The sequence below is a fragment of the Borostomias antarcticus genome (genome assembly GCF_949987555.1).
Source record: "Borostomias antarcticus genome assembly, chromosome: 22".
NCBI lineage: Eukaryota > Metazoa > Chordata > Actinopteri > Stomiiformes > Stomiidae > Borostomias > Borostomias antarcticus.
In genome coordinates, this window is record NC_140255.1 from 19,211,233 (window position 1) to 19,238,818 (window position 27,586).

General features: G+C 49.0%; 2 protein-coding genes across 3 annotated transcripts in view; both read right to left on the bottom strand.

The window, feature by feature from the left end:
• Window positions 1-27,586, bottom strand: part of LOC311323906 (uncharacterized protein) — a 571,429-nt gene that overhangs the window by 135,174 nt on the left and 408,669 nt on the right. The window lies entirely within an intron of this gene.
• Window positions 3,445-27,048, bottom strand: LOC311323908 (KAT8 regulatory NSL complex subunit 1-like). 2 transcript variants are annotated; one of them, XM_084456221.1, is made up of 15 exons: window positions 26,987-27,048; window positions 21,373-22,870; window positions 11,293-11,434; window positions 10,950-11,033; window positions 10,611-10,720; window positions 10,193-10,346; window positions 9,720-9,885; window positions 8,123-8,275; window positions 7,710-7,922; window positions 6,139-6,284; window positions 5,623-5,744; window positions 5,350-5,407; window positions 5,101-5,213; window positions 4,640-4,904; window positions 3,445-4,405 (listed from the first exon to the last, which is right to left on the bottom strand). In XM_084456221.1, the coding sequence occupies exons 2-15, from the start codon at window positions 22,800-22,802 to the stop codon at window positions 4,190-4,192; spliced, it is 3,372 nt and encodes a 1,123-aa protein (XP_084312347.1). In that variant the 5' UTR covers window positions 22,803-22,870; window positions 26,987-27,048; the 3' UTR covers window positions 3,445-4,189. The 2 variants fall into 2 exon arrangements, with proteins under 2 accessions (XP_084312347.1, XP_084312346.1); XM_084456220.1 differs by lacking the exon at window positions 26,987-27,048 and adding an exon at window positions 25,778-26,165.

Genomic DNA, 27,586 nt, shown 5'->3' on the forward strand with positions numbered 1-27,586 from the left:
TATTATTTGTAGCTTTTATAAGTGTCCCTTTAAATGTTAAAACATCCAAGCAGACTGGTACCGTACTGGTGTCCACTAGACATTTCATTCTTGTGTTACACATATCTTATTAATTTGAACTTCTATTCAAACTTATTTTACTGTCATAATGACAGCGAAGCCCTTCTGTCTAAGTGATGTATTCAGTGTGACAGTGATGGATATTGAGTGGGTGCCTCTGGAGTGGCTCTTTTGTGATAGACAACAAAGTACAGGGAAGACAGAAGAGTGGGCTTCTGGGAAAAGAGAGGGACAACAGCCTACTTCTGCTGTGTCTCCACCAGACACCCCAGTTACAGGGTATATAAGAGCTAATGAGGGAAAATATGGGCTAAAGTAGCAAAGCTTTCATTTAGACAGTAAAATGCTTCATGCCCCCCCCCCCACCTCCCCACCCCCCCCACACACACACACTGTCTGTCCTGGCTTTGCGTGCCTCTGCACACTGCATACCAAGGTAACAGATAGGCCTACTGTCAGAGTACAGACCTTGGTTTGTGTTGGGCACAGTTTTATAATTGTATTCTGTGGATATGACATGTATTTGATATGGAGAAACTTTGTATTGTGCTTGCAGTCTATGTTAATTTATTAATTTGAGGTTCAGTTATTGCCCTGTTGTAAATGCATTTCAACTTTGTCTCATGAAGTGTTAAGTCACATTTTACCTATTTACGTCAATACACAGGTGATGATATAGGCCTAGAGAAATCCTTCAACCGATCAGCGTCTGCGGCACAATAATTTAATTGTGTTTGAATTGAATGCATGTTGATTGAGGTTGGCTACTTATCCATTAGCCCACGACCAGTCGACCTTTGAATTACCAACAGGAAGTTTGTTATGAAATACATACTGTAGGTAAATGTGAAAATGACTTGGCTTCTGCTGCTTACTGTACATTTAAGGGCAACAAGTGCTGAAGGGAAAATGTCGTCCAATAGCAAAAATCTGAGCTGCTGTATGTAATAGTAGGCCTTACTAGCCCATGTATGAAAGGTGATCGGGGTCACAACAGAAACACCTGCTCAGTCACATCCAGGATGGACAGGTATATTCGCTGAGCCCCCCTCTTAATAGATCCCTGTCTCCCCCCGTCCCACAGATCAAGATGGCCCCCCCCTCCTTGAAATGTTCAGTTTTATGACGTGCTCTCATAGTGATTCACCATTAGCTAGCTTTCTTATCAATAGTGCACCTCAATCCCAAAAAATACCATTTAAACTTCTGCATGCATTTCATGTACGATTTGGCAGCCTGTCTGCTTTGAACACTATGCTTTCACTGTATATCCTGTAATATCTTTATCGTTTTATTAGGATATATATGTAGGTATTTGTGTGAGGATAATTCAACCCAAAAGGCAACAATTTCCTGTTAGGTAGAGACTAAGCTGAACTGACATTACTAATATACTTTTCCAATATCATGTGTATGTTTGCCTTGTATTGCCAAGATTATTGCCTATTTAATTGATACGTTTGAACAGGGCAGAACATGGTGGAGAAATGGTATGCAAAGCTCCCAACAACTAAATAATCTGCATGCCAAACTAACTTTCATCACAGTATTCATTTGAATGTGCTGAATGGGTACATGCACTGTGTACTACTGTGTACTACTGTGTACTACTGTGTACTACTGCAGGTGGGTGACCAGGAGAGCTGTGTTTGAGGACAGGTACTAATTCCTAATATTATGAGTACTGGGATCAGCTGATGGAAGGGATGGTGTCGTCTCTATACTGGGGTTAACGGAACGTTTTGCAGTAACTTTCACCATCACTTTTTTGTTATTTTTGCCACTGTACAGTTGTGAAAAAACGTGATTTGTTGATATTGTTACCGTGCATTTAATCAATAACTGGTTTATGATGATTCTTGTTGCTGTATGTGAATTTGAAAATAAATGCTATCAAAGTAAAGCGCATTCCTCTCACTCTTAAAACAGGTTCACAGTATTAAATCTATATGAAAACCCCCAAGACATATTTCCAAGTTCAACATAAATGTTTTAATGGTACTATTTACAAAAAACAATTCTGATTCTGATAGGTTAACTGCTGCAACAATTGAACCGGTACATTGACATCTTGCTTAAACTACAAAAGATACAGTGATTGCATGACTGTGGCATAAAAACACAGGAGTAAAATTATACAACCACAGATTTTGCATAGCAATTAGTTATTCAAGGGGTAAATGGTGGTGTGGTTATGACATTGTGGGGTGGTGGAAACAATGTGCGTCTTGCATCAACAGAGTAGACTGATCTATCCATCAACAGAGTAGACTGATCTATCCATCAACAGAGTAGACTGATCACTCATCTATCCATCAACAGAGTAGACTGATCACTCATCTATCCATCAACAGAGTAGACTGATCACTCATCTATCCATCAACAGAGTAGACTGATCACTCATCTATCCATCAACAGAGTAGACTGATCACTCATCTATCCATCAACAGAGTAGACTGATCACTCATCTATGCATCAACAGAGTAGACTGATCACTCATCTATGCATCAACAGAGTAGACTGATCACTCATCTATCCATAACAGAGTAGACTGATCAGACTCATCTATCCATAACAGAGTAGACTGATCACTCATCTATGCATCAACAGAGTAGACTGATCACTCATCTATCCATAACAGAGTAGACTGATCAGACTCATCTATCCATAACAGAGTAGACTGATCACTCATCTATGCATCAACAGAGTAGACTGATCACTCATCTATCCATAACAGAGTAGACTGATCAGACTCATCTATCCATAACAGAGTAGACTGATCAGACTCATCTATCCATAACAGAGTAGACTGATCAGACTCATCTATCCATCAACAGAGTAGACTGATCAGACTCATCTATCCATCACAGAGTAGACTGATCAGACTCATCTATCCATCACAGAGTAGACTGATCAGACTCATCTATCCATCACAGAGTAGACTGATCAGACTCATCTATCCATCAACAGAGTAGACTGATCAGACTCATCTATCGAGGGGCGAAATGATTCTCAGCATTAAAAATATTCCCTTAAAAAACCTGAGGTCTGGGTGGCTTCGAGCAGAGATGCTACATCTGAAATGTCTACAAGAGAGCACTTCTTATAAACATACCCTCACACCAGGGGAAGGGGGGTTAATCTTTTCAAGTTGACAACATTAACATAATACACTGACAGCCGTGTGTGTGAGAGGAAGAAAGGAAGGTGCAAGATGTCAACACTAGGATGGTTTCCTTTCGTGGAGCTATTATTCTGATGTGTTGTGATCGGCTTAGCATTAGCATGTTGTAGCATGCAGCAGCCTTCTCTGGAGAACAAGTGCTCTATAACATAGACACAAGTGCTCTATAACATAGACACAAGTGCTCTATAATAGACACAAGTGCTCTATAACATAGACACAAGTGCTCTTTAATAGACACAAGTGCTCTATAATAGACACAAGTGCTCTATAATAGACAATTGCTCTATAACTTTATAACTTTTTTTTTTTTTTTTTTAAAGGAATGATTATCATCCAATGACAACAATGTGTAATGTTGAACAGACAATACAAAAGTGTCAGGAACAGAAACAAACAAAGAAAGCAAACCAACAAAACTCAAACTTGGCAGTGAAAGAAGTGCTCCACGATTTCAGGCAAGGACACCACATTCCAGATGTACCTGTTTATTGGGGGGTGGGAGTTATGAGAGGGTTTTTTTTCTTCTCATTTTGTCTTTTGTCACTCCACTAAAAATGTACATGGGAATTACAAGCAAACTAGTCAATAGAAAACACCCTTTGGCCATACTTTGAGTACGCTACATAGTGCGCTACAAGTGTGTACGCGACAAATTAAACACCACTAAGCCCCATGTACATTGTTTAGCCTACAACAGAAATTATTTTTTGTAACATGTTTTATACTTTTTTTTTTTTCTTCCAACATTTATCTTTTTTCCTGTGACAAAAACAAGTGCAGGGAAAGGCTTCTATTTTCCGTAATATTCACTAAAAACTGTGAAAAGTATTAGACTGATGTTTGAATATCAAACAACAGGAACCCTTTTAACATCTTGTTGCGGTTTGAGGTTCTGCTTGTTAATGCCAGAGAGGGGAGGAGAGCGGGGGGGGGGGCTCTGGTTCACTGGTGGGCGGCGGCCTTCTGTTTGGGGGCGTCGTCCTCGCAGGGCAAGGGGTCCGTGTCCTCCAGCTCCAGTCTGCCATAGCCAGCTGCCCGGCAGCCGGAGGCAGTGCGCGCCCTGTGGCGGGCGTGGTCCGGGGGGTCCAGCTCGGGCTCTGGGGAGGGGGAGGGGTCTTCAGACAGGGGGAAGCTCCGCCGGTCCCACGGCGCCACCGTCTACAGAAGGAAACGCAGGTACACTCACATGAGACGAGCGGGGAACTTTACCTCAGCTCAAGAGATTCAATTTGAAAATAACGTGAAGATGCCCTAACTGACATTCTCAACATCGCTCGTCGACCTCAGCTGACATTAACGAAAAATCAAGGGGGGGTTTCACACCTGAACGCTGCCCAAAATCATGTGTGCGCACGGCGGCTGGCGCGTGTGTTGGGAGCGCGCTGGACGTACCCTCTCTTCGAAGGTGAAGTCCGGGGTGGAGCAGCGCGTGTCCTCGCTGGAGAGCAGGCGGTGGTGGGCGTCGCGCTGGGAGCAGGGTGTGTAGGGGTTGGAGTTGGCGTCCGGGCTGCCGGGGCTCAGGGGCGAGGGCGCGCAGCTGTAGTCGTGGAGCAGCGAGGCCGGGTAGGGGCCCGGGTCCGGGGAGGCCGGCTGCGGGGTCGGGGGGTTGGTCCCGCACAGCAGCGGCGTGGTCCTGCCGTCCACCGACTTGTACGACCTGAGGAGCCGGACGAGGAGTCAAACGAGGAAAACTGAACTAATTGAGGAGCAATTCAAAGAACAACATCTAGAATGCAGAGCGCTTTGTCCGAAGCGCAGACGACGGTGCTTTAGATGCATAAAATACACTTTGAAAAACGGATGTGGAAAATCCGAGTGTTAAATTGCGGCGTGGTTTCAAGGTCTTCACCGACCTGCTGCCCCTCCTCTTGGCGGGAGCCAGGGCCATCCATGTCCAGCGCGAGCGCTCCTGGTCCTGGCACGGCTGGTGGAGCTGGGTGAAGGCCACGTCAGAGAGGTCCTCCATCTACACACACACACACACACACACACACACACACACACACACACACACACACAGAGTTGCACCAGTTAGCCGCTGAGCCGTGACGCGCGGGATGTGTGAGGCGTGAACGAACGCAGGACGAGGCCAAGCGCGTTACCTCGTAGTCCTTCTCCTCCTCCGCCATGGGCTGGGAGAAAATGTCCACCTCCCGCCAACTGGAAACAGGAAATGAAACATGCTGAGTAGCGAACCGGCGGCCCTTTTCTATACAGCCTTAGCAGTGGAGCAGAACCAATCACACGCGTCCACCTGCTATACAGATACTGCGGATTCTACGGCCAGACCTGGAAAGTCCATGCGTACCACAGCGATGGCCGTGAACCACACCATCACAACGCACCACAGGGGAAGGGGATCTCCTGAAGGGTACCTGGGTGTGAGGATCTCCTTGTACTGCAGCTTCTCCACGCGTGTGGTGGCCACCACAGACATGGGGATCACGATGTTGTTGATGTCGAACGAGCTCTCGCCCCGCCTCCTCCTGATTGGCTGCTGAAGAGGTACACAAGCACGCACGCTCAGTCATGTTTATGTCCCAGACAGAAGTACGAACGAAATCAAACATGACCACGACGGGACCATTACTAGCATGTCACGCAGAACCCGCCATCGGGAGAATTTAACTTGCACAGCGAAACAGATCTAAGACCAGTCCTCAGTTGGGGATTCTGCAGATCTCACTACATTAAGCACAGGTGACACGCTAAGTGTAGGTGTCACACTTTATTGTAGAATCCCGTTTATGATCTTAATCAGGTTAAGGACTTGTTAGGCTAAATGAAGCCGAATCGGTGAGTCTTCCGGACAAATATTTTAAGGCCTTCCCAGAGAGTTAATTCTAACAATTAAAAACAAACTTTCTAGTGCCTTAAATGAGGTATCTTACGGGCGTGCTGGGGACACTCTGGGGGCCCTGGGGGGTGTTGCTCTCGGAGGAGGTGGACAGCTGGCGGGTCAGGGGGCTGTTGATGGAGTGCAGGCTGACGAGGGACGGGCAGGGGCTGCCCGAGTCCACAAACAGCTTTGGAGAGGCTGCAGGGAACCAAGGGGAGAGCGGTCAGTAATCAGCACAGCCGGGACTGGATCTATAGAGTGTAGCGGTCGCTGCATAGCTCGAGGGGGAGGCGCCAACGCCATCTAGAGAACGCGCTTTACTTGTTGTCCCTACCGGCGGATCACGGGAAGGATTCCATGTCCGAATCGAGAAGGGAAGAGATTGGTTGACGGAAATCACCTACACTTTCTTTCCGCATGCCTAGTTCTTCTGAACAGGCAGAAATCTTAAAGCTGAATCTTATCTATAGTAGCAAGGAAATTTAAGAGCCTAGGCTAATTTACTTGTAAAATGTAACCCATCTCCGGTGTTCTAAGTGTGTGTGTGTGTGTGTGTATGCTTGTGTTCGTATTAGTGTGGCTGTGTGGTATTTCTGGAGGGGAGGGAGGTGTTCTAATTGCCTTTTAAACAAGACACTATCTGTCTCGACTCTCTTAAAAGGGCCATTCCATTAAGAATGCAGATAGAAAAACGCTTGTTAACGTACTCTATTACACTCAGACCTCACCCTATTGTTACGTAAGGGGTAGCTTACTGTAAGACAACCTGGTCTTTTTGCAGAATGTGCACTACAGGCACCTCCACTAGCAGTATGAAGCATGAATGAGGCACAAAACGAAATGCTCCAACACAAAAGTGGCCACATGGACACTTTCTCTCCCAAGAAAGTACTGTAAACTGGGTTACATAACTAGATATCAGCCCCTCTAAACTGGGTTACATAACTAGATATCAGCCCCTCTAAACTGGGTTACATAACTAGATATCAGCCCCTCAGCTTGTTGGTGTCGGAAACACATCAAACTAGGGAAGTTAGATGATCTCAAACGTCCGTTTCAGTGTGACTTTAAGCCAATTCCACTAATTTTGTATTTGGACTTTTTGTTGATTGTGTATTCTTACTTTACTTTTTACTTATTACGCACAGGAGCCGCCACTAACATTTCACTGCATATCACACTTGTATGAATGGAGTACAGTATGGAGTACAGTACATGACAAAAAAACCGACTTTGACAGTCAAGCTGACTGGGCAGTACATCTGACACTAAAACTGCACAGCCGTTTTGGTGGTTCTCATGTTCTAATGGTGGTTCTCATGTTCTAAAGGTAGGTAAGGAAGAAGTCAGTCTCTGCTGTTCTCTGTATGGGGTAAACGTATACGGCACCATGGACTCCATTATCACCACCTCGGCTTACTCTATTATCAGGGAAAAATACATTTTTTGATCCCAAAGACGACAAAGCCTTCATCAACCAGAATAAGAAACCCATTCCGGTTTCTCTAGACATATAATGGAAAAAATAATAAAATAACGTCAACATGTTGGATTAGTGCAAGACGATTCACCGTCAAAATATTTGTGATCGGTCTATGAACGAGACGGTTGGCATTAGCGTACCTCTGAAGGCGATGGGCGACTCCCGCTCGCTGCGGTCGGGCGCGTGCTGCTCGCGGGGCCTCTTGCGGCTGTAGCCCCGGTCGTAGGGCCCTGGCGGGGAGGAGAGGGCCTTACAGAGGGCCTGGCCCTCCAGCCTGGCAGAGCCCAGCGCGCCGCCCGCCAGCTGCAGGAGCCTCTGCTGCTTCTCCGGCCGGCTCTTCGAGTGGCCGAGCCCTGCAGAGAGAGACGGAGTGAGGGGGGCCGTCCCAGGCAGCGTGGTGTTGCGTGTGTTTCTGTGTCCGTGTGTAGGATCTAATACTTCGTATTACTGCGTTTGAATACCCGTGCCCGTCCCTACTACTGGGCTCGCATCAAGACTCGTATTCAGGTGTCCCGAGTCCACTAGTGTCGCGTCTACACACTTGTGTACTTACGGACTGCCAAGAGTGAGTTGGGGAGCTTGTGCTTGTCTTTGGAGGAGAGCTTGTGTTTGAGGGAGAGCTTCTTCGGGGGCCTGGTCCGCTCCAGGGCCTTGCTGGCCCACTGGCTCTGCAGCATCTGCTGTAGGCGCAGACCTACACACACATCTGAGACACACACACACACATACACCCAGCATAAGGTTGGAGGTGGAGGAGGAGGAGGAGGAGAAAGGGACATGGTCGAGAGAGGGGATGAAAGAATGAGCGATCTACAGGGGGTGTGTAACAGTAGTCTTATTCAGACCGAACCAGCTGGTAAAGGTGCCTCCTCTACTGGGAACACAATACATTTTCACCGACCGGGTCTTAAAAAAATAAATAAAAAGATTGCAAATGTTATTTCAGTTCCATGGTGGTGCAGGAAACGGATACGCCATAACCCTTTCCCTTGCTAGGCTAGTAAGAGCCGCTCCAGCCCACTTCAGTGCTTCCCCTGGGGTCTTGCCCTTGCTGGCAGGCCGATGTGATCCGCCTCAAAGCCGGGCGCTCTACGCCCACCAAATACATCCCATTTCCACCTCAGCTTATATACGTGTCCGGGGCGCTGCCGTAACTCCACCAGCTTTCTTGCCCTGGCAGTCCGGTCGAACAGAAAGTCATTTAGCGGAACAGAGCAGCCATTTTAACGTGAGAGTAACGCGTGTTAAAACCTCGGTGCTTCTCTCACGGCCGTTGACTGTGCAGGGCGGGAACTGAAGAGGAGGTATGCGTGTTTAATCGCAGGTCAGTTAAACATTTGCTGCATCTACCACCCTAACTGTCAGTTTTAAAAGATCATCTGGAGACCCTAACCAATGAAAGCTTTTCAGCATCACCTGCTATGCTCTTAATTGGTAAAAGGCTAAATCCCAGAGCCTGGTATATTCTATCATAACGGGGCGACTACAGGACAGGAAAGGCTCAAGCTACATGAGGGCCCTTGTCACAACATGGCTTAACTACATTACCTTAATTTCCCACTTACTGTACTCATCATAACTTCAGCAGTGTTGATATTGTAGCAGCCTAGGCTACAGTGAGACACAGTAGTATCGCCTGATCTGATTAGTGCTCCTCAGATCTTTAAACCGGGGAAAACAGGTGCTCTTTTAACATATATTAACTCAGCAGAACATCTTTTAACTTGGGAGAAGATCGTTTATCTTTTAACTCGGGAGAACATCTTTTAACTCGGGAGAAGATCGTTTATCTTTTAACTTGGGAGAACATCTTTTAACTTGGGAGAACATCTTTTAACTCGGGAGAAGATCGTTTATCTTTTAACTTGGGAGAACATCTTTTAACTCGGGAGAAGATCGTTTATCTTTTAACTTGGGAGAACATCTTTTAACTCTGAAGAAGATTGGTTATCTTTTAACTTGGGAGAACATCTTTTAACTCGGGAGAACATCTTTTAACTCGGGAGCAGATCGTTTTTCTTTTAACTCGGGAGAACATCTTTTAACTCGGGAGAACATCTTTTAACTCGGGAGAACTGGTGCGCCCCTCTGAAAGCGTGTGGCTGCAGTGGACCAGTGGACCCGCGGGCATCTCCCTGCTGCAGGCTCACCGTCGGTGAAGGAGAGGATGGGGTGGACGGCGGGGTCCAGCCGGGAGAGGCGCTCCAGAGGGGCGAGCTCATACCGCGGGTCTTCCCTGGGCGCGGGCCGGCCGCCGCAGGTGACACAGCAGGCGTTGACTCGGCAGTTACACTGAACGCTACTACTCCTCTGGGCCTGGGGGGGGGGGTGGAGAGAGCCTCTGAGTTAAAACAGACAGGGGTTCAACACAGAGGCCGGGGTCTGACGGTGCCCAAGCCCGGATCAGAAAGGTCTAGGGGGTCTTTTTATAAGATGCTGATTATGAGATGAAGACAGATACATCATTGTTCCGAGGACAGGAAACCCTGGTCCTGGACAGCGACGGCACACAAGCATTCTCTCCGGCTACCGTCCAGATATGTTGCTAGGACAAAGATGCAGCTACGCACACACAGACAGACGCACAACACAGACCAGACGAGCAGACGAGGGAGAAGCTCACCTTCCCGTTAAGGTTAGGGACGGCGTTGGGCTGAACGAGTCGCCGCCGTTTGCAGCCGAGCAGGGGACGCGTGCGGGCGGCCACGCAAGTACTGTCGTGCGGTGCGGGTTGGTGTTTGGTGCCGGGCTTCTGGTCTGTGCTGCCGTCCGCCACCCTAAAATAACGCAATATGACGCAATATGACAAGTTCAGGCAACATGCAATCTCCCTGGCGACGTCCAGAAGGCCAGTGTGAGCTAGAGCATGCATCTAATTCACACATCAAATATCACTGTTCAACTACATAAACACACACACTCTTAGGCTCTGCATTACTTAAAAAATGGATTATTTGATCTTTCATGATCATCACGCATAAAATGCAGTCTCCATTTTGGACAGTCGTTATTTTGAATGCTTTTCCATGCGGCAGACGTACCTGTTGAGGACTCCATTGACTGGTCGGCCATTCTGGCCTCTCCAAACCCCAGACTCAGCTGTGGTGATGTGAGCAGTCACCTTGTGCTCCAGACGCTCTGAAATACCATCCTGCAGAGAGAGAGAGAGAGAGAGAGAGAGTCAGACCACACATTCCACACACCTTCCGACATTAATGATGCTGGCAGACATATGGTGGGGCATTTTGTGAACTGTTGAAATGAATTTAACCTGCCAACCAATACAACATTTAGACTAGACAAGAAATCACCCGTACAGATTAAAAGATTTGAGAATGAGACATATGACGACATGGCAAAGTTGTACCACCCTGTCTTACCTGAGAGCTGACGGCCTCCGCCTTGACTTCTACCCCAGCAACAACCAGTAGACTGGGCGCCAAACCTCCCAACTCCACCGAGCCCTGCAGGGCAGCCAAAACAGAACAGAACCTCAACGCCAAAACACCCCACAGCCAGCGTCACACTCGAAAGAGTCAGGTGCGAAACCCGCTAAATATTCTCTCAAGGGACACGTCCGACCTTCGAAAGAACGCCTCCGTCCTAGCGATGACAAGTTCTTCCTTGACTTTACACAATAACAGCCCTCTCACTAGCTGGAGCATGCATGACAGCCGTCTCAAGCTCTCACACTTCCGCCGTGTCCGGCGCCGTCACACTGACCTTCCCCGTGCGGATCTGCCGGTAGATGTCGGTCTGCTGGCGGATGCGGTACTCCAGGTCTGATATATGGGCCTGCAGCCAGTTCCAGTGGCTGATGATGGCGGCCCTCTCCACCATGTAGAGACTCTCCGCCCGCTTACATCTGAAACACAGACGACAAAACGCTGCCGATATCAGCTGGACGCCGACCGCACTCGGAAGATACCGTCTAGACGAGTTCCATCGCCGACGCGCCCGCGTTCATGTTGACGTTGTGAGAAACGGGGTTGGAACGTCACCACAACGTGTTCCCATGACCCCCAAACCTGGGTGTGGATTAGTTCATTAGTGAATAACACTTGAGTTTGATTGTTCGAGGGATAGGCCGTCGTCGCCGCGGACAACTCGCTTGTGTCACCTCCCAGACTGGTTCTGTAAATGGTATATGGAGGATGGATACTAACTGGCATTGTATTCAAATCAAGGTGGGCGGAACTTTTTCACAAGGGAAGTAAATCTGACAAGAGGCCAACACCCGAGACTGCCAACAACATTTATACCATTACAAATAATGGAACGGAAAGACTGAGGAAGGTGACGACAGAGCCAATTAAATGTATGCGAGTAAAATAAAATATACAGACTGAAGAACACAGCGCACACCTAAATACTTTATTCCAAATGCCACTAGGAGCTACAGTAGGAGGCTTACTCATTGAAGACAGCGCAGGACCAATAGGGGGCGACAATTCTTCCAAATTAGTACATCACTGACCGTGGGTGAACAATGAAAATCATGACTGAGATGCTAGACAAAGATACACCTCACCTTCCTGCTTTCTCCTTCTCTGCTTTCGCCTTCTCTACCCTCCCCCCCCCCCGGCCTGCCAGTACGTACAGACTTAATAAGCAATCTATAGGCCACAGTGGTGGTTGGGGGGGGGAGGATTGGGCAGTGGACATGGGAGCGTCAGGCAGAAAGATCAGTAAAGCAGTGTAACACACACACACACACACACACACACCCTACAGTTGCCGCTGTTGAGTCACTTCACTGAGGTTCAGAATCCTCACTTACCTCCATCCCCATTCACCTCCCTCAGCCGGCAGAAACGTTCAGCGCTCAGCTCATCAGCGGCTCGTTCGGAGGAGAACGCCATCGAGGACCTTGCAGACAGAATAGCAACGTAGGCTCCGGCTTCAGCCCATAGGGCCGCGCCGCCCCGCGTCCACGCCACCGAGAACCTCGGACGTTCCCGAGCGTGTTCCCCGGACGCTGAAACGTTACGCCCGCTCCCCTGCACACAGCTGGGCCGAGCCAGCTGGTCACCTGGCACGCAAATTATAGGCCTAGTCGTTTAGCAGATGCTTTCATCCAAAAGCCGACTTAGAATGCTGCTTTAGATAGCAAGTTACCTTGCTCAAGGGTAAACTTGCTCGAGGGTACAACGGTTAGGCAATGGCCGGGTCCGGCCCCGGTCAAGAACCGAAAGATGCTCAAACCGCTGGGCAGCCTACCGCCTGGGTCTCGTTTCCCTGGGGGGGGTCAATCCTCGCAAAACAGCGACAGCTGCACAAAGCTTGCTGCACCCTGTGTTCAACCCCATCACTGGTGGACTGTGCGGGGAGGTGGTCCAGACTGAAGCAGTGAGCTGGTCTGGGGACCACAGGGGGGGCTGACTGCCACGGCTCGTAGGTAGGTTCACTCATGCCTCTTTGCTGACAAAAAGACGGCGGCAAGCGTGTAAAAGCTGTCTGCTTTTAAAGGAGCTGAAAAGCAGCTGGCATCTCCATGCTAGCCCTGCAAACAGCCCCAGCTACGGTATGAACACAGCCCCAGCTACGGTATGAACACAGCCCCAGCTACGGTATGAACACAGCCCCAGCTACGGTATGAACACAGCCCCAGCTACGGTATGAACACAGCCCCAGCTACGGTATGAACACAGCCCCAGCTACGGTATGAACACAGCCCCAGCTACGGTATGAACACAGCCCCAGCTACGGTATGAACACAGCCCCAGCTACGGTATGAACACAGCCCCAGCTACGGTATGAACACAGCCCCAGCTACGGTATGAACACAGCCCCAGCTACGGTATGAACACAGCCCCAGCTACGGTATGAACACAGCCCCAGCTACGGTATGTAGTGGAAAGGTCGCAGACCAAGAGACGTTCGGGACCCGGGTGGAGGAAAAGTGGAAGCGGAAGTGTGTGTGTGTGTGTGTGTGTGTGTGTGCGCGCGCTGTGCTCATGAGTGAAACAGGGCCCGTTGATTCCCACTGCTTTTTTTTTTTTTTAAGGAAACACTGAGGCAGGAAAATAGGATTACAAATATAAAAAACAAGTCGTTAAAAAATTAAAAATAGAATCTTAGTGAAATCCAGGTATGGAATGCAGATGGCAGGTAAAACCACGACCACCACACACACTCTGTTCTACGCACCACACACTCTCTGTTCTACGCACCACACACACTCTGTTCTACGCACCACACACTCTCTGTTCTACGCACCACACACACTCTGTTCTACGCACCACACACTCTCTGTTCTACGCACCACACACACTCTGTTCTACGCACCACACACTCTCTGTTCTACGCACCACACACACTCTGTTCTACGCACCACACACACTCCGTTCTACGCAATCTCAACCCGGGGACTACAGGAGGAGGGGGAGGGGGTCAATAACTGAGCAGGCAGCATCCCCCTCCTCCCCTCCCGATCCCCCAGGAGCCTCACCTCCACCCCCTCTACACACACGGCCATCCCCCTCTCCCCTCCCGATCCCCCAGGAGCCTCACCTCCACCCCCTCTACACACACGGTCATCCCCCTCTCCCCTCCCGATCCCCCAGGAGCCTCACCTCCACCCCCTCTACACACACGGTCATCCCCCTCCTCCCCTCCCGATCCCCCAGGAGCCTCACCTCCACCCCCTCTACACACACGGCCATCCCCCTCCTCCCCTCCCGATCCCCCAGGAGCCTCACCTCCACCCCCTCTACACACACGGTCATCCCCCTCCTCCCCTCCCGATCCCCCAGGAGCCTCACCTCCACCCCCTCTACACACACGGCCATCCCCCTCCTCCCCTCCCGATCCCCCAGGAGCCTCACCTCCACCCCCTCTACACACACGGTCATCCCCCTCTCCCCTCCCGATCCCCCAGGAGCCTCACCTCCACCCCCTCTACACACACGGTCATCCCCCTCCTCCCCTCCCGATCCCCCAGGAGCCTCACCTCCACCCCCTCTACACACACGGTCATCCCCCTCCTCCCCTCCCGATCCCCCAGGAGCCTCACCTCCACCCCCTCTACACACACGGTCATCCCCCTCCTCCCCTCCCGATCCCCCAGGAGCCTCACCTCCACCCCCTCTACACACACGGTCATCCCCCTCCTCCCCTCCCGATCCCCCAGGAGCCTCACCTCCACCCCCTCTACACACACGGTCATCCCCCTCCTCCCCTCCCGATCCCCCAGGAGCCTCACCTCCACCCCCTCTACACACACGGTCATCCCCCTCCTCCCCTCCCGATCCCCCAGGAGCCTCACCTCCACCCCCTCTACACACACGGTCATCCCCCTCTCCTAGCACAAAGCAAGCACCGACACTCACGACCGCCATGTTCTCCCTCCGTCAGCACATTCCCCGCTCCGGCATTTCTCTGGACACAGCACATGTTACACGGTACCCCGCACCCCTATACCGAAATTATATGAACACACTGAGCCCCAAAGCCAACAACACACACGCTCAAAAGATTTACTGGTTCAAGGTCCTGCAAAGCCACCGGGCTCAAGACAAGAAGTGGGACATTTAGCACCTGATGTTCAGGGCCATGGAATGTCCCGTTCTCCAGTAGAGAACTGCCCTGCGTGGATATGGATGTGGTCATGGCAGCGTAGCCCCAGTTATACTGCTCATAGCCATATCCACTTAGCCCAAAATGACACTCAAACCTTTCTGGACAAGCTGCCAGCCTGGATTTCCAACCTTTTTAAAAAAAGGTCTGCTTAACACAAAAACAAATGAAACGGGAGTTCCAAAGCACACAAAAAAATAGCACTTCTGCCAACATGATGTGGCAAATCGTCAATAATTACCCTAATTACACTTCATAAAACATCGAGACATGATTGATGCTCAGTACAAAGAACCAGACCAATTACAGACGGCAGTCTTTTCCTCTCCTTTGTCCTCTGAATGTCAGAGGTCCTCAATGTGCAAAGAAAGACACAAACAAGGAAAGGGGTGAGACAAGTGAGAATGTAAAATGTGAATAATGCCGGCGTGTCAGCCAAACAGGCTGACCGGAGCTTTACACCGCTAGTGGGCTCCTATCTTTAGAGGAAGTGTGAACAGAACCTGGTACTCGGAAGCCAGGCTGAGAGTGAGAGGCCGTGTGAGAAAGGGCGTGGTTTGTTTGAGGGAGAAAGGGCGTGGTGTGTTTCAGGGAGGGCGTGGTGTGTTTGAGGGAGGGCGTGGTGTGTTTGAGGGAGGGCGTGGTGTGTTTGAGGGAGGGAGAGGGTCAAATTCAGCCGGAGAGCTGTACTCATTACATAAAAAGGGGTTATGCAATGCCTGTGGGTTCACATGGAGGAGGAACTTGACGGAGCTAAACAAATCCAGATGTGGAACAGGATGAGAACCTGTGCGCAGACAGGGAGAAACAAACAACATGGTTACTAGACTAGTAATGCTGAGCCCCTCTTACAGACCCACCACTAGGGGGTTCAAGCGCCTCACCCCGACACATAAACATCAACGGGATCTCTAGAACTCACCAAGGAATATTGACCAAATAGATAGTAAATAGTATACAATGAGATGTTCAGCAATGTTATCGTAACACTGGTCGCTGCATTTCTCTATTTAACAGTATCTTTAGTACAGTTAGGCTCTTAACCAGCAGAGAGGACAGAGGCCTGGGCTGCATCTGTGTTACAATGTTCATATGAAACCCATTCCACGTGTATAGCTGTCAATTTGAAGATTATTATGCAGTTGTCATTCAACACACCCCTACAGCATACCGTAGGCATTACTGTCCGCTACCGTTGTTTTGGAAATGTGTGTGTGTGTGTGGGTACTATTAATACTGGCTATTGTGCTAAAGCGAGACAATGACTCAATCTCTGTGGTGGAGTGACTGATAAAAGAATAAACAATGGTCAAATATGGATATTTCTGATTGTGTGTATTTTATTAGAGTTCAAATGTTATAAATCGGCATTATACATATAGGAATAACTAAACTATTTCCAGAAGTCACCAAAACGGGTTTGAAATCCCTACTACCACCACCATCTCCTTGATTTTAGACCGACCAGGCAGATAGCAGGTCTGGAGCTCAGGATGGGAAAATATCTGACATCCCTTTGATCCGTTCAGAATCAGGAAAGTCTGTTCACCTGTTTTGCCTCATTCACGTGGAACAATCTCTAACTCGTTCAAGTGGACGTGGTGCCGTTAGGACAATTCAAAGGGCTGATCACATTTTTTCCTGGATGTTTGTGTAATTGCTTTTATTAAGCGTTCAGCAACTTGTATTCTGCATGTTGTGTCCTAGGCATTTATAATTGTATTCTTGTATTTATTATTTTGTGCGTTTCATACACAGGGCTCGTCTGCAAAAGACATCGGTCTCACAGACTCCCTGCATGAATAAAATATTAAATAAAGTAGCATGAGTGGAAACCGTAGCCTCGGTCAACAGTTGAGCAGAATGGCATTAACTTCAGATAAAAACATTCAGGCATTTCAAACAAACCAAAGCCTGCTCTGAACTACTGAGTAATATGTGATTTCTGATGAGTAGCTGTTGCCTCAGAAACCAAAAACTTAAGTGATTACTAATTCCTCAATAGAACAAGCACAGTCCAGAGGACCAGCATCATTTCCTGGACTGCTGCCTAAGCCAGCCAAGTGAATAGGGCTACCGGTCTACTTGAGAACATGAATAATGTGTCTTCAACACTGACACCCACACCAAACCAGAGCACTGACACACAAACATGGCAACAGATGTTGGCAAGCCACCGATCCTCAGTTACGGGAAGTCTGTTGGGTGGAAACGTCTGTTGGGCCAAAGTGATAGGATTACTTGCAAAGGCAATATGGTGCCCGGCAAGCAGTCAGGCAGACTCAAGATGTGTAATATAAAAGTTAAGACACACAAGCGCTCTCAAAAACCTTGATTCTTTCATAGTAGGGGGTGCGTTGGTGGTGGGGGGGCAATACAGCCCTATTGGCTCAGACAGTAAACAACATGTACCACTACATCCTCACAATGTACATCCCATTCACCACATTCAAACAGATACCTCAGTTACATTAATATAGTACAGTATATTATCACACTGGTATTTTGATTTTCTCTATCATTTGATTCTTTTGATTTTTTACTGTACATTGCCAGTCAGGGGTGCCAGTAATTTTGGAGCCTAATGTAGGTATAGATAGGTAGGTGGGTAGGTAGGTAGGTGGGTAGGCAGGTAGGTAGGTAGGTAGAAGGTAGGTAGGTAGGTAGGCGGGTAGGTAGGAGGTAGGTAGGTAGGTAGGTAGGTAGGTAGGTAGGTAGGTAGGTAGGTAGGTAGGTAGGTAGGTAGGTGGGTAGGTAGGCAGGTAGGTAGGTAGGTAAGTTGGTAGGTAGATAGGTAGGTAGGTAGGTAGGTAGATGGGTAGGTAGGTAGGTAGGTAGGTGGGTAGGTAGGTAGGTAGGTAGGTAGGTAGGTAGGCAGGTAGGTAGGTAGGTAGGTAGGTAAGTTGGTAGGTAGATAGGTAGGTAGGTAGGTAGGTAGGTAGGTAGGTAGGTGGGTGGGTAGGTAGGTAGATGGGTAGGTAGGTAGGTAGGTAGGTAGGTAGGTAGGTAGGTAGGTAGGTGGGTAGGTAGGTAGGTAGGTAGGTAGGTAGGTAGGTAGGTAGGTGGGTAGGTAGGTAGGTAGGTAGGTGGGTGGGGAGGTAGGTAGGTAGGTAGGTACGTACTGGTAGGTAGGTAGGTAGGTAGGTAGGTAGGTAGGTAGGTGGGTAGGTGGGTAGGTAGGTACGTAGATAGATAGATAGATAGATAGATAGAGATAGATAGATAGATAGGTAGGTAGGTAGGTGGGTGGGTAGGTAGGTAGGTAGATGGGTAGGTAGGTAGGTAGGTAGGTGGGTAGGTAGGTAGGTGGGTGGGTAGGTAGGTACGTACTGGTAGGTACGTAGGTAGGTAGGTAGGTGGGTAGGTAGGTAGGTAGGTAGGTAGGTAGGTAGGTAGGTAGGTAGGTAGGTAGATAGGTAGGTGGGTGGGTGGGTAGGTAGGTAGGTAGGTAGGTAGGAGGGCAGGTGGGTAGGTAGGAGGGCAGGTAGGTAGGTAGGTAGGTAGGCGGGTAGGTGGGTAGGTAGGTAGGTGGGTAGGTGGGTAGGTAGGTAGGTAGGTACTGGTAGGTAGGTAGGTACTGGTAGGTGGGTGGATAGGTAGGTGGGTAGGTAGGTAGGTAGGTAGGTGGGTAGGTAGGTACGTACTGGTAGGTGGGTGGATAGGTAGGTGGGTAGGTAGGTAGGTAGGTAGGTACGTAGGTACGTAGGTAGGTAGGTGGGTAGACAGGTAGGTAGATAGGTAGGTAGGTAAGTTGGTAGGTAAGTTGGTAGGTAGGTTGGTAGGTGGGTAGGTAGGTAGGTAGGTAGGTAGGTGGGTAGGTAGTTAGGTAGGTAGGTAGGTACGTACTGGTAGGTGGGTGGATAGGTAGCTACAGTAGATAGGTAGATGCAATTTCTTATTTTGGCCGATAAAAAAATGCTTAGCTGATAGATTTTTTAATCTACCAGTCCCCTTGGCAGGCAAGTCAAAAAGTTAATTTTGGACACTGACCAGTGCCTTCTCTGTAGCTCTCTGTATGACTACCAAGATATTTAGGTCAAAGGTCCAAAGGCAACAGGAAAGGTTGTAAAAACCCAGTTCTTAGCTGCTTTTTGTTAATCATCTACCAAAACCTATACAGGTCAGTCAGTCCCTTAATGCTGCTGACCCACCTGGCGGCACAGTTTCACTTTCAAACGCCCCCTCATGCAGCAATGAGGTGGTTCTCACTCGAACTTCCCATGGAGCACATTTGCAAGCCCCCTGCTGAGGTAAACCCGGACAGGGAGAGCAAGAAAATATGAACCCGACACCTTCTGCATGAGAACCCCCGTGTTCCCTGCCTGTTTCCTTCAAAATCAAAACATCAGCTACTCTGTGGGCGCCTGCTCACACTGCAGATAAACACAACGCTTCTGCTTCAGCCGCGGCTCCTCGCGCTACTCTGAGGGTTTTACTTTGAATCTCCCCGGGATGATACCACCACCACCACACAGACTGAGACAGGATGACAACACCACCACCACACAGACTGAGACAGGATGACACCACCACCACCACACAGACTGAGACAGGATGACACCACCACCACCACCACCACCACCATCACACAGACTGAGACAGGATGACACCACCACCACCACCACCACACAGACTGAGACAGGATGATACCACCACCACACAGACTGAGACAGGATGACACCACCACACAGACTGAGACAGGATGACACCACCACCACCACACAGACTGAGACAGGATGACACCACCACCACCACACAGACTGAGACAGGATGACACCACCACACAGACTGAGACAGGATGACACCACCACCACCACCACACAGACTGAGACAGGATGACACCACCACCACCACACAGACTGAGACAGGATGACATCACCACCACCACACAGACTGAGACAGGATGACACCACCACACAGACTGAGACAGGATGACACCACCACCACCACACAGACTGAGACAGGATGACACCACCACCACCACACAGACTGAGACAGGATGATACCACCACCACACAGACTGAGACAGGATGACACCACCACACAGACTGAGACAGGATGACACCACCACCACACAGACAGACTGAGACAGGATGACACCACCACCACACAGACAGACTGAGACAGGATGATACCACCACCACACAGACTGAGACAGGATGACACCACCACACAGACTGAGACAGGATGACACCACCACACAGACTGAGACAGGATGACACCACCACCACCACACAGACTGAGACAGGATGACACCACCACCACACAGACTGAGACAGGATGACACCACCGCCACCACACAGACTGAGACAGGATGACTCCACCACCACCACACAGACTGAGACAGGATGATACCACCACCACCACCACACAGACTGAGACAGGATGACATCACCACCACCACACAGACTGAGACAGGATGACACCACCACACAGACTGAGACAGGATGACACCACCACCACCACACAGACTGAGACGGGATGACACCACCACCACCACCACACAGACTGAGACAGGATGACACCACCACCACCACACAGACTGAGACAGGATGATACCACCACCACACAGACTGAGACAGGATGACACCACCACACAGACTGAGACAGGATGACACCACCACCACACAGACAGACAGGATGATACCACCACCACACAGACTGAGAGAGGATGATACCACCACACAGACTGAGACAGGATGACACCACCACCACACAGACTGAGACAGGATGACACCACCACCACCACACAGACAGACGAGGCATCTCTGAATTGTGATGAGCAGCTACGAGCTTTAATGCGTCAGCTGGGCAACCCTTTGAACCTTGGAAGATTAGATGTAATTCTCCTGAGCAATATAAGGAAGACTACAATCTCACCTTCCCATCTACTACAGCCCTTCTTTGCAACCTTCAGCCAGGCAACAAACAGATCAAGAAGATTACATGTTGTGCCCGATGCTTGAGCTTTTAGCCTCGGAGGCAGCTTGATTATAGGAATAGGGCACGTCGAGTTCTGCAGAGAAGGGCCTGAAGAGCTCCTGTTAATCGATGTACTGCTGGGTGGGCAAGGTTCATTCAACTAAATTCTGTACTCATCACAACAGTCTCACCGGTTCCTGACACCCATGTTAGCCATTGAGTAGTCAAATCCTTCATTCACACTCCCAAGTCATTTAATTATCGCTGATTCACATTTCTCTCGAGCCGAGCGTTAACACTTACATTTTGACATGTCGCTGCTCGATGTCAACTCGGGTAAGCTCCTCCTCCTCCAGGTCAGTGTCCCCCCCAGAGCTGCTCTCCGTTACGTCCGAGTCGACGGCGGTCTCGGCCCAGTGCAGGTTGGCCGTGCCGCTCAAGTACAGCCTCTCCAGCTCCGAGGGCACGGCGCCGCCCTTTAGGAACCGCCCGAGGGCGTCCCCGGGGGCGGAGGAGTGGCGCCCGGTCCTCCACGTGGCAGCGGGGGCGACGGCGTCCGCCCTGCGGCTGGCACCCGGCGCCCGGCCCAGGGCCGAGTCCAGGAAGCCGCCCAGCTGCTGCTGGAGGTGGCGCTCCACTTGCTTGGCCTGCACCACCTGGAGGCGTTTGCGCAGTCGCCGCAGGCGGCCCTCGATCTCGCCCTGGCGGCTGAAGTTGAGCAGGGTGCGCTCCCTCACCTGGGCGTCCAGACTGTCCAGGGAGGGCGAGTCCGAGGACGGTTGAGACTGCGGCGCCGGGGTACAGGTCAAGGGGGGACTCTGCTGGCTGCTGCCGCCAGCCCCCTCCTTGGCTGCCTGTAGTGGATGAGAGGGTGTGTCCAATTTTGCCTCTTGGTACTCAGAGTTCAACAGCCTGTCGGGCTTAGCGTTGCCATGGGGGGGCGATGTGGTGGAGTGAGTCGATGATGATGATTGGAGGCTGTTTTCTCCAGCGCTTTGAGAAACCCCTGAATGCTTTTGCTTGGGGGTTCCCTTAAGCAGGACATGTCCAGGTAAGGTACCCTTCAGGTCACTGGAGTCCAGGGGTGGCGCCTGCGGCTGAGATTCAGCCACTGAAGCCGTGGGCTTGCTGCCGTTGACCGCCACCACGCAGCCGGTGCCAGACATGGCTAGCTTCTTGGCGAGGCCGTTGACGGGCGCCATCGACTGGCCGCCACCGTTAGGACTCCCGCTCATCAGGCTCTTCAGCTGGCCTCCGGAGAGTTCCAGCGTCTGCCGTTTCCGCAGGAGGAAATCCCCCCCGCCGTTGAAGAGGGAGCTGGGCAGGATACTGTGGCTTTTCAGCACAGACTGTTTAATGAGAACACCTTGCAGTTTAATGGACTCCTTGGTGGGAGGCACCGGTGTCACATCGGAGCACAGGTAAGAGGCCACCAGCGGTTGGAGCTTGCCCAGGGTCGAGGGCGCCGAGTCCTGGTGGTGGAGCTGTTGGGACTGGGGCTGCTGCTCCTGGTTCTTGTTCCCGCCGCAAAAGTCCAGGGAGCGTTCCTCCGCGGCGGAGGCCTTGCGCTTGGCGGCGGCGGTGACGCCGCTGCTGTGGATGAGGATGTTGCTGGCGTTGCCGTTGTTCTCGGCGCTGTCCGGTGAGAGGCTGGAGGACGGGGCGGCCAGTTTGAAGCGGATGTGGTGAGCTTCGGCTGGGGCGTCGGTGAGAGCGGGCGCCATCGCAGCCATGCAGTGCAGAGAGACTGGCTCCGCAGCCTGCTCCTCACCACCCACTTACTGCCCACCCAGAGGACAGCCTGGGAAGAGAGAGAGAGAGAGAGAGAGAGAGAGAGAGAGAGAGGGAGGGAGGGGGGGGACCAGGTTAGAGATCAGTAGGCCACAGGGCAACACACATCTATACAAGGAGAGAAAATGACTGGGATGCAACAAGCTACAAATTCCTAGTATGTTGTAAAACTACATGGCAGTAGATGTTTCTGATTCTGAGACATAAAAAAAACACTGAAGCACACTTTCGTGTAAGCATAACCTGCTATGGGGAGGTTTATTACTTTTGAAACTACCAGACAAAACGACATGGGTTAGGCTTACATTACTATGTTGAGACAATGAAAGCCATGCCATGTGTTTTTGTATTGATTGCCTGCTTGATGTCAGCCAAAAACCAAAATATTGTCTGGGATTTAGAGAATGCAGTTGCTTTGAGCCCAACATGTGATGGAAAAGTACCAACTCTATAGCAGTGTGTTACATAACCACTGCAGAAATAGACTCAATCCTTACAAAAGCAGTGAATTGACTACTAGTCAAGTATGAAGTGCAGTAATGAAACAGACATCTGTAATGGTCTCTCATGTCATGGGTACCTGATCCATTTGTTGACAGCCTAGTAGCAGCACCTGGACTCACATACATGCAGTGAAAACGCTTACCAGTGGGGAGGTTTTTTAACTTAATTTCAATCAATATATCAAAAGCAATAAACTGCATGTTATCATGAGGAGGATTACCTTCCTTATGGATGGACCCATTTCATTTCATGGTTAATTTGAAGGGGAAAATAGGCTACAATGACCTGACCTTGGGTGTGTGGGCAATAAAGCTACAAATCAGGCTAATAAATCCAACTGTGGGAACAACATAGCCTTCATCATTGAGCCAACTCCCAGAGCTCCTCCTCATATAATGATGCGTGTGATTATGTAGGAAGGGCTGTAGGAGCAAAGCCAATACAAAACAATTCAAACCCTACTGCCCTATATGTCCCTTGACAAGTCAGTTTGCAGTAGGGTTTCATAGGGGTGTGCAAGCAGGTGGAGGCCCACGTAATATCCGAGCCACATGATGTCATCCTGACTTCCCATGTCATTTTAAGATCAAGCCTACACCAGGAAGCGTTCACATTTAAAAAACAAAGACAGACTAGCCATGTTAATGATTCACAACCTTCTAATTGTGCAATAGGTATGGCAATGCGAATGAGGGCACTGTATTTTAAGTTTCTCACAATGAAATTGTTAAAATATGCATATAAAATCTTGGAAACCTACTGGGGAAAATGAGATGCCTATATAATCTGTCAGACTAGATGAATGGGGGGCTCAGTGTCCCACCGCAGTTCCTAGTCAACGCGCACATCGCCATGTTGGTATTTCCGAGGGAGATTATTATGCAACGCGATTCATCCACGTAAACCCGCCCAGTCCGCTCTGAAAACCACCCAACTTGTTCGCATCAACAGAGTTTGTATCTAATTAAATTTCCCCATGCATACAAACATGGCTACAACACATGCATTTGAATCTGCCGACCCAATTGAATTCGGTATTTGGACAAATGGTAAAATGCAAACCTTCCCTCCCGAGTGTTTAATTGACGGTAGACGCCTCGCATGCTCCACGACTGGCTGGACAACATTGCAATCCGACCTGAGCAGTCAGTGAGCAAGCAAGCAAGCTATCCTGCTGCTAGCCCTCTATCTCGAGTTGCATGACATGAACAGTCAGTTAGCATGCAAGCTAGCCTGCTGCTAGCCCTCTATCTCGAGTTGCATGACATGTTCATCGTTAGCCAGTCAGTCCAGGCAGCTATCAAGTGACCTGCCATTTATTTTCACCCTGGTGATATAAGCCAACTTATTCTAGAGGGTGCGAATAGGCAACTAGTGAACGTGATGGACGTGCAGTCTAATGTTCACCCAGACAATAAAGACAAAAATAGTAGCTTGTTAGCTAACTGGCATGAACTAAGAAAGCTAACCAACTATTGTCTAAGTTACAGCGTCCTCAATAACAAACCACTGCACCCATGTGCATGAAGCAGTCATACTAGGGCCAGCTCATGTGAACAGTTGGCTAGTGGTATAGCTTTACCCACAAAGAGCACAGCTACAAACCAAACTACTGTTGCTGTTGCTACCTAGCAAGACTAGCTAACCTAGCAAGACTAGCTAACCTAGCAAGACTAGCTAACCTAGCTAACCTAGCAAGACTAGCAAACCTAGCAAGACTAGCTAACCTAGCAAGACTAGCAAGACTAGCTAACCTAGCAAGACTAGCTAACCTAGCAAGACTAGCTAACCTAGCAAGACTAGCTAACGACTAGCTAACCTAGCAAGACTAGCTAACCTAGCAAGACTAGCTAACGACTAGCTAACCTAGCAATACTAGCTAACCTAGCAAGACTAGCTAACCTAGCAAGACTAGCTAACCTAGCAAGACTAGCTAACGTGAACGCGTAGGTCTGGCTAACGCTAGCTAGTCTGGCTACAATGACCATGTTAGCTAGCACCAAGCTAACCAAGCCCATAGCATTTCAATGTTAGCTAGCACCAAGCTAACCAAGCCCATAGCATTTCATGTTAGCTAGCACTAAGCTAACCAAGCCCATAGCATTTCATGTTAGCTAGCACTAAGCTAACCAAGCCCATAGCATTTCATGTTAGCTAGCACTAAGCTAACCAAGCCCATAGCATTTCAATGTTAGCTAGCACCAAGCTAACCAAGCCCATAGCATTTCATGTAGCGTTAGAGAAATCGCATGGCTAGCGTGGGAGGAAAAAAAACAAATATTCAGTTTATATATATATATATATGTAGTTTATGTTACAAAGATGTTAAGACTACAGCCCTGATCTGGTTGTTTTGTGTCCCATGCTAGAGGCTAATGCTAACGAGGCTAACAAAGAACCAGGAGGAACCTACCACGTGACGAGGTGCACTCTCCGAGGGGATCTCTGCTACAAATCCCCCGCAGTTTTTAGAGGGAAAATGTGAAATAATAGTAGAAAAACACGGTGATTGTCGACTAATCGGCCATCACTTTGCCCCCAAAAAATGTATAAACTTGGTCAAAACCCCCAGTTCCGACTGGGTTCGTTTGGGGAATCGAGCAATGGGCGAATCAACCGAGGTTAGTCATGAGCTAACGCAGATAATAAAGGCCAAAGATGTCGGTTCTAATCCACATTACTTCTCCTCTAGGTTATTTCACAGCAAGTCTTAGTCCAAAAAAACTCCAGTTCCTCGTTGTGCAAAAGATATTAGAAACCCCAGTTTTTCTGAGAGCCCTCTCTGTTTAGGGAGAGACGCTCAGAAAATGGCGGCTCCTCTCCTCCGGATCCTGACTCTGACAAACATGCAAGTGTGTCTGCTGGTAGGCGGGAGACATTTTATACTCTGAGCAGATAAGAAGAGCCCAGCGAAGCGACATGAGAAGGAGCACAAACTCATGGCACAGGGACAGGAGGGCACAAACAAACTGCAAATGTCTGCGACACACCACTACAAATGTATAAGCAAACGTCAAATAGAAACAAATTGGGCCAATTGATGAGAACAGGGTCGAGAGTGTGTACTTAAGCCCAAAATGAACACCTGACTCTGAGCAAATAATTGTAGCACCGATATCAAACAATCCTCCAGTATGTGAGTCACATTATAGGGTCACAATGTGACATTTCCCCCAATCTCACACTTGGCAATGACCTTTACTAATCCATGATAATACTGAAAGCCAGTCATCCACATTCGTATGCAACTGTAAATGATCTACCTATGAGAGAAGAGCAGAAAGCCACCACTAGACGGAGCACACTCACCAGTTAAATGACCAACAAATAACTATTATGAGGTTTTTGTTGACATAATGTAGTATAATGCAGTCAGACGCATGCAAAAATGGTTTTGGTTTTGAGATGTTGCATAGTCTAAGTAGTCAGTGGGCAAATAATTATAGTGAACGGGAGCTTAACAACTCAAAGCAGCTATTTCCCATTATTATAGGCACATATTCCGTAGCATTGGTGAAAAATACTTTGATGGGGTAAAGAAGACAGCATTCATGTACAATTAATTAATAACTGAATAGCAGAACTTTGATTATTGCCACAAATGGTACATTCCTCCTCATACCTGGACCTTGCTGTCCATTCGTGACCCACTGGATCCCACGGAACAGAACTGGGTCCACATTTAGGATGCCACCTGAAGGGAGAAGGGAGAACTTGGAGCAATGCATGCATTTCCAAAGTAGACTTATCGTTTCGTTTTAAATTGCATTAACACTAGTCTAACTGTGACTCACTAGTTAGATAAATGTGTTATAGTACTTTTATTAGCTAATGCATGAACTACTGCATATATTATTGATCATATTAGGCCTCTAAATGACTCAAATGTATATCCACATAAGAGATCAGCGGGATCAGCTACTACCAGAGATGGTTCAGGGTTATCTGGCTCAATTAGTGATCTGGTTTCCTGTGGATATATCCAAGCTTGCCATCAGCTCAAAACTAAAAGCCAACTAGCTAAGGTGAGCCAGCTGATACACATGTAAACAGGCTGGTGCTGATACACATGTAAACAGGCTGGTGCTGATACAGCATGTAAACAGGCTGGTGCTGATACACATGTAAACAGGCTGGTGCTAGTAGCTGATACACATGTAAACAGGCTGGTGCTAGTAGCTGATACACATGTAAACAGGCTGGTGCTAGTAGCTGATACACA

Coding starts and splice junctions, on each gene's coding strand:
- LOC311323908 (XM_084456221.1), bottom strand. CDS start 22,802: ATGGCTGCGATGGCGCCCGCTCTCACCGACGCCCCAGCCGAAGCTCAC. Junction 4,905..5,100: donor GCCAAGAGGAGGGGCAGCAG/GTCGGTGAAGAC, acceptor CCGGCTCCTCAG/GTCGTACAAGTCGGTGGACG. Junction 4,406..4,639: donor ACTTCACCTTCGAAGAGAGG/GTACGTCCAGCG, acceptor TTCCTTCTGTAG/ACGGTGGCGCCGTGGGACCG.